Below are 7636 nucleotides of genomic sequence, written 5' to 3' on the forward strand. Positions count from 1 at the left end.
GATTAAAAATGGTTGGCATCACTGTTGAACAGTGCGATAATTACAAAATATACCGCTAGGATAGTTATGTTTGCGCGCATGGTGATAAAAATATACAAGACCTATTGTATATGCTACTACGTTAAAAGCTAACACAAACATACTTTTCACATAGATACGAATGTTGCGCACAGTGGCTTGGACTGACAGCTGGAAGAACGTGAAACAGGAGTGGCAGATCATGTAAGGTGAGTGTCGTATTTCATTCGAAAATAGACCGCATCAGGACGGTTCGACTACTGTTGTACAGTCTGCCAACTCCTAATTAAACGTTAGCAACTCTTCGTCTAATTTTGTCCTATTAACTGTAATTGACACACCCGTTACATCGATGCTCCAGCAGTAGTTTTTTAATTCTTGTGTTCATGTAAACAAAACTGTTGCAATAGAAATGTTAAGTATTAAGAAGTAATACGTTGTTAATATCGTCCATCTAATTGTGAGTTAACCCTTCCAGGGCGCTTTAGTCATAGAGTGAGATTTGACAATTCACGAGCAGAGGCGCTGTTAAGAATACATTAGAAGAGTTGACAGGATAGGCAGAAGACAGAGCAGCGGGGGAGGGGGTGGGAGAACAAGAGGCGGTATGACACGACCCCCTAATAATGACAACCTTGTGACCTTCAAATTGGTCGTGGTTGGAGATGGAGGTGTTGGAAAGAGCGCAATCACCATACAGTTCTTTCAAAGATTATTTGTCACTGACTATGATCCTACCATTGAGGACAGTTACATTCAACATACAGAGATAGACAAACAATGGTGTATCCTAGATGGTGAGTTTCATTGCTTTGTTGCGTTTAACTTTGCAATCCGCTACTTTGGACTATGCTTAACACCATCATATTAGGTTTACAATGCATTCTGGATTTATTCTATACAAGGATTTATTTGTACCAAACAGTGTTAGATACAGCTGGTCAAGAAGAGTTCAGTGCCATGCGTGAACAATACATGCGCAAGGGTGATGGGTTTCTATTAGTATACTCTGTGACAGACAAACAATCTTACGAGAATGTCATGTTCTTTTACACCCAAATACTCAGGGTAAAGGACAAAGACGCATGTCCCATGCTTCTGGTAGCCAATAAAGTTGATCTAGTGCATTTGAGAAAGGTTACAGAGGAACAGGGAAGGGAGTTGGCTCATCAGTTGGGTATACCTTATATTGAAACTTCTGCCAAAGACCCGCCATTAAATGTAGACGCAGCATTCCACGAGGTAGGGGAAACAAAATAGATAGAAAAGAAACATGATTATTATATAAGTGCATAGTTGCATGTGATGGAAAGGAACATGAATAATTTTGCTCTAGGTCGTTCGTATTATCAGAAATCAACCTCCAGTCAAGTTGGAAAAAAATCGGAGGAAACGAAGACGCTCGGGGAAGTGTAATCTTTTATAAAGCTCGAAAATATGGAGCGAGTACACTGGAGTTGCGTAATTGGGATTACGCAGTATACCCTTTTAAACGATCGCCTTTTCTCAGAAAAAGCGAGACGCCATCTGCCAAGAAACAAAGAAAAAGAAAGAATGAAAAATGGGTCTTCTCTCCTCCATCGTATATAGGTACATATGATTCGTACGTTTTTCTTTTCTTTTTTTTTTCGTCGATTCACGTATGAGTTCATTAGTAGTAATAAGCATCGATCGATCCCACTCTTGTAACGTAAGTGTACAAAATAGTAACGATAAGAATTGCATCAATCGAAAGAAAAAAGAAAAAAACCATTACTATATATATACCCAAGACGCAACTAGATTTTTTAAAAAATTAATTCAGCAATTTAAGACTTGAAAAATTGGGGAAAAAAATTAGTCACAGATATCGACTGTTCATCATCACGATAATGAGACCACGTCTCAGTAACACGTGTATACATGAATTTTTTACCATTGACAAAACTATGGAATTGAGCGTTTTTTATTGCACAATGCATAGTTCTATAGAAAATCTTTTTACTTCTTCACATAATAAGATCTTGTCATGAAATGACTATAATAGTTTCATATATTGACTCAGCTCCTTTTTTAAACAGCGGTAAAAAAAAAAAGTTATAGCTTCAAGCGTCTCTATTTATTTTATTTAAGTAAGATGATTTTTTTTACCCTGTTTTTTTTTTCATGTGTACGTAATAGTTATACGTATCTTTTTAACAATTTGTTATTTCCTCGAATCTTTTCTATTGCATTTTTTAAATCCAAATTACTACAAATTTTGAGTAGATTTTCTGTCATCGTCTCTTCGTAGCGATGTAAATAACGTTTGATCTTTTCTCAATTATTTAACAACGAGTTTCTCTTTCGTTAGTAAATACGCATTAGGTATTTGAAGCCTAATGAATAATAAATATTCTGAATCAAGAATGAAATATTTAACGTAAGGCAGTATTGCCTTTGGCTATTAGATTATTGGCTTTGATATTTATAAAGGATAAAAAAAAAAATTTGTCGTGTTCGAGTATTCCAGGAAATATAACGTCAGGTGTTATGTTTAGCCAATGGAAGTCGACAGATATAGTCCATTGTTAAAAAAAAAAAAAAAAAGAAAAAAAAAAGAAAAAAAGAAAGATGTGCAATGAGCAATACATTGCTTTCGCGATGCAAGTGAAAAATTTGCTTGAAATGCCGTGATAATTTTTTTTCGTTTTTATCGATTATTTTACATTCACGACGTTGTACTGTATCTAGTGCAATCTGCGCGGATATTTTCGTTATGCCAGATCTTCTTACGTACATTAAGGAAATAATGCCATGGCCTATCTTACTATTTAAAACGTAAAAAGGAAATACGTATATTTAAGAGGCGCTCTAACTGCGTGTGTAAGTGAAATTTAATGTTACATGTGAATGCTAAATACCAAACAGCGGATTATTTTTCGTGCTTATACAGAATATATCGAACGTTGCATAATATATTCGTCTTACATCTTCCACGTACTCGATACGTATGAAATACGTAAATCATAAGATTATCAATGAGGAGGTTACGACACGAATGAAATTTTCTCGTTCGATTGTCTTTCGTTGATGTGCGATCACGGTGAGCATTCGTTTGCAATTTTAATATTTCTTTCTAAAGGGGATTAGCTCGTAGCTCGCAAAATTCACGCGCAAAATGTATTTGCAACGTGTAGCACAATGAATATTGAATTCTTCACTATATGTTAATGATAAGTACGCGTTGTTTGTAGTGTATATGGCGTTGTGGAAATACGAAACGAAAAGGCAGTTTATCAATTTGCTCTGGACTGTTCTTTGAGAATCTTTAGCGAAGAACTGTGTTTCGATTTTCCCTTTTTTTTCCCCACGATTGCAACGCGATCTCTGGAGGTTCAATACTTGGCTTTAGTTGTTGAAATTCGATCGTAGTTACATATTTTTAGTATAAACACAAAGTGCTGCTTCTCCTATACGTAGGAACGGTGTGAAACTGTGCAGTTATATACACATATTATGGTACGTACGCGTAAGATGTGCACAAATGTCTTGGCGCCACCGATTTATTCTAACAGTGAAACATATTTGCCTTGAGATAAAAATAATTTGTATTACAAACGACGAAGGTTAACGAAGGAATCTGGGTAGTTGCCGTATCGTAGAAAATCCACTTCGACATTCTTTAACGATTAAAAAAGATAAGAAAAAGAAAAAAAAAGAAAGAAGAAGAGATAAGAGAAAGGTGGTTACTGTATTTTACGACCAGTCGAATGTCGGACAGATTAAGTAGGTTCGATAGTATTCTTCGTTAATGAAAGAATGAAATTTACATAGACGTCATTTTTCGAAGTGCAACGAAGTACTAAACACATTTAGAAAAAGAGAGAGAGAGAGAGAGAGAGAGAGAGAGAGAGAGAGAGAGAAAGAGAGAGAAAAGCAAAGAACTGAGAAACAACGTATGTATTTTGCTGTATATCGATATACTTTCGTTCGCCGATGAAAGGGTTCGTAAATTAAGAGTGTTATTTTAGCTAATCTATTCTCTTATAGATTCGGAGAAAGCTCAACGCGTAGTTTAAAAATTCGCACCGCACGAGTAAACACGATCGTACAAATTTTACCGAAAACGTTTATATACGTAATACATACATACTGTGAAACTTCCGATTCCGTTACAGTCTCAGTACGAAACATACCAGCGAGATATACATTATCGTATCGTTCTGCATAAAATTTGCAAATTGTATCGCGATCGTACGTCATTATTATGCGTCCGCGGAATTCAGCGAAACGCGTGGCCAACCGAATTGATTTCTGTATCACGTGGACGTATTGTTCGTATGATATAATACGGGTCATACGTACATTTCTATCGCAAGGTGGAAACAAATCGCTGCTTTCGTTTAAAAGCCCGTTCATTCGATGGTAGATGTTACATCGCGAATAAACGTGGACCATCCATTTCAGCCGATCGATTGGGAGTTTCTACGTCATAATAACGTCGACACTGCGAAAGAACTTCGCGTAGACCCAGTTCGAATTAACCGGACCCAGCTGGCCTCAGCGAATCTAAAAATCATCATTTCGTTTCGCGAACGTTGTTTCTACGAATAAAACTAAGGATTTTTAAGGATTAGACTCTAGATTGAAAGGATTCAGGCAGTGATCACATTGCTATCATGTTGGAGGTAATAATAGTAAAAAAAAAAAAAGAAAAAAAAGAAGATGAAGAAGAGGAAGAAACGAAAGAACTGTATAAATACGTGTATATTACGAGAAATTTTTAGACACTCAGGATTTAGCGTTCCTCGCATGTTGTAATAATCTCTAGCGCTACGTTTTTTATCGCCGTCCATGAAAGAGGATTGTGTGAAAGGCAAAGGGAAAATAGAAGCTCATCTATGGTTACGTACGCAACGTGTACGACAATTTTAGACACCGATATATTAAATTGAACTTCAACGTAGAACGGGTGCAGACGAACGTGCACATTCGTGTCGACGTTGAAGAAAGGAAAACCTGTAACGTGGAATGCTCGTGATTTGCCAGCACGTGCAGACTTGAAGAACGTTCGAAAGAAAGAGAAGACAAGAGGATTATTTATGAAGTAGTCAATACGTTGAATCATTGTGATATACCGAGGTGGAGAAGACGCGAGAGGGTAGTGAATGCTGTGGTTGTGCGAGCCAGTCGAAGTCAGTCGGAATGACGTCTTTCGTTCACCTGCCAATCGAGAAGAATTTTGTATCAATCGACAGAAAATCGGGAGGTCGGAAACGGGACACACACATACAAACGAAAGTTCATTCTGACAGTGAAACGACCAACGATTAAATCGTTAAATTTAATTATCGTTATATAAGCAAACGGAAGGGAATGGAAAATTTGGAGATAAATCCTAACTTCGTCCTCGTTTCCTCCCCAGTATTTGCTAGCTACTACTTTTAAATAAACGCACGACGAGTATAGCTATTGTACGTTAATTTTTTTAACAGAACGAATAAAAGAGAAAGAGAAACGGGAAGATCATATAATGACACACAGGAAACAATAAACTACGCATAATAAGAGAGTAATAAGTTTAAGCATGGAGTACGATCGTTTCCACTGTTCTTGTCCTATAGATAGCGACGAAGAAAAAAATATATATATATTTTGAAAAAAAAAAAAAAAAAAAAAAAAAAAAGAAATGAAGAAGGTAAATTTCTCCCATACGATGCTGAACATAATTACGTTATTATAAGTATAAAAAAGAAAAAAAAAAAGAACAAGTACGTGTGCTACATACGTGTGCATGTGATATACGTGTACGAGGATAATTTGTTTCTCTGTGTGCGTATACGTGCATGGGATGTGGAACGTATTTTTTTCGTTGGACGTATGCGTGCGATGTACGTGTGTATAAAACGTGCGTCACTATGTGTGCAGGTCGTTGTATGTGGAGTACACAATTGATAATAAATTGTGGACACATGTTTACAGAAAAAAGAAAAGAGGAAAAAAAAAAGAGATCAATAAAAAGAAAGAATCGTCTGGCCTATCAATTCTATTGACCTGAAATCAAACGGAGCGAAATCAACGATCGTTCAAGATCGGAATAAACCGAGGGACGATTCGTTTACTGTTAAAGTAGTCGGGCGTTGAAAGGCGCAAAAGTTTAATTACGCGGACAGACGCGACGATTTTCCGGTAGAAATTGGTCCTTGCTCGGAATTGTCTTAAAACTCACGCCGTTCTCTACGATTTAAGGGGGAACTAACGCCCCGAATTGTCCCCCGCTTGATAGTAAAGCGAAGATCCGGTCGAGGACGACGTCGCCCTCTTCTATTAAACGCTTTCAAAAATACTCACCACCGTTGGCTCGCTTTAATTATCTCCGATTGCGCCGTGCACTCCGCCGACCGAGCATCGTTAACTTTTATGTTTCAATAATAATATTCTGCGTGCGTACAGTTATTTCAGTTTAGCGTAATATCGCGTGTACATTCGCATCCGCATCGCCATACGATATCGTACGGAGTAATTTACTTTCCAACTTTCCTTTGACATCGCGACCGCATTCGTAATTGACGTGTTAGTTTCGTTTACGTGATCTCTGCGTTTATTAACGTTTATGCATTAATTTGTACGGCTCAAAGCCGCAAATTGGGCGGGTACACGTATCTATGGTCAAGTATGATGGAAGTTCTTCGAAACGAATCGATCTAACGATGCGACGATTCCATTTAACATGAATCGGGGCGTTGTAATATCTCGGAATATCTTAATCGCTCGTGGTTATTATTAGACGGTGGATTTTCATTTTAAATATTCCGGAATATCTTAATCGCTCGTGGTTATTATTAGACGGTGGATTTTCATTTTAAATACCTACATCTTGGAAAGTGATAAAATGCTACAGGATGATTGCGCGAAGTGGTGTAAAGTCAGTCAGATAATGTCTATTTTTTATTGTTATCAAGAGTTCGCTGTACTTTTTAAAATTATACCACGGTGGAGAACAAAGTTACGATCACACTACAGATTTTTGTACAATCTCGTATTTCGGAGCCTGAGTAGAAATTTGTTTCTGCTACCGATCGCCTAAATATTCGACTTTCGATATTTTATATATACTTTGGGTATTCCGTGCATTCTCTTTTCTCTAGTTATGGCCTAATTAATTATAAAACCAAGGGGTAAGACGATACTTTTAAGGATCGAAGTAACAACAAATCCAAATTTCTAAAATCTCGAGCCACTATTGTTTTCAATCCGCAATACTCGATGTTCGATAAAAACGTCCAGAGAACAGTACGAAAAATTATAAAATCAAACGAATTTGCGCGAAACCTACCGAAAACCGGCGATATATTATACATATATATATATATACTTCAAAATTCAGAAAACATTTTTCGCCACGTGACATTATAGAAAAAGCAACGTTTCACTGTTTTGCGCGGAGGCACTTGATAACGGGATTTGGCAGGTGATGGCAGAGATAGCTGTCCGGGTAACCGGAGAATATCCAACATCGCGTTAGAAGCTCGTTCGATTCGTCAAGCACTACACTGCAGTGAGTAATATCGCCGGGCTCGGTGTAATTGGAAGCACGACGCTCTGGAGTGCCGTGTCTCGTTTCGTTGCCCGCGCACAACAAATTACATTGTACGTA

The 7636-nt window shown here is 37.4% G+C and overlaps 1 protein-coding gene across 2 annotated transcripts; it reads left to right on the forward strand.

The window, feature by feature from the left end:
* The first annotated feature begins 54 nt into the window (after positions 1–54).
* On the forward strand, positions 55–3884 carry LOC122534836 (ras-related protein M-Ras-like). Of its 2 annotated transcripts, none has more exons than XM_043665831.1 (4): positions 55–227; positions 497–815; positions 944–1260; positions 1332–1552. In XM_043665831.1, exons 2-4 carry the CDS (start codon positions 626–628, stop codon positions 1341–1343), a joined length of 519 nt encoding a protein of 172 aa, XP_043521766.1. In that variant the 5' UTR covers positions 55–227; positions 497–625; the 3' UTR covers positions 1344–1552. The 2 variants fall into 2 exon arrangements, with proteins under 2 accessions (XP_043521766.1, XP_043521765.1); XM_043665830.1 differs by having other exon boundaries at positions 57–227; positions 1355–3884.
* The last annotated feature ends 3752 nt before the right edge of the window (positions 3885–7636 follow it).

The sequence above is a fragment of the Frieseomelitta varia genome, unplaced genomic scaffold (assembly GCF_011392965.1).
Source record: "Frieseomelitta varia isolate USP_RPSP 00005682 unplaced genomic scaffold, Fvar_1.2 scaffold_643, whole genome shotgun sequence".
Lineage (NCBI taxonomy): Eukaryota > Metazoa > Arthropoda > Insecta > Hymenoptera > Apidae > Frieseomelitta > Frieseomelitta varia.

Excerpts from the sequence above, each read along its gene's own strand:
- LOC122534836 (XM_043665830.1), top strand. The coding sequence starts at position 626 with ATGACACGACCCCCTAATAATGACAACCTTGTGACCTTCAAATTGGTC. Across the intron at positions 816-943 it reads ACAATGGTGTATCCTAGATG|TGTTAGATACAGCTGGTCAA; the intron begins GTGAGTTTCATT and ends TGTACCAAACAG. Across the intron at positions 1,261-1,354 it reads TAGACGCAGCATTCCACGAG|GTCGTTCGTATTATCAGAAA; the intron begins GTAGGGGAAACA and ends ATTTTGCTCTAG.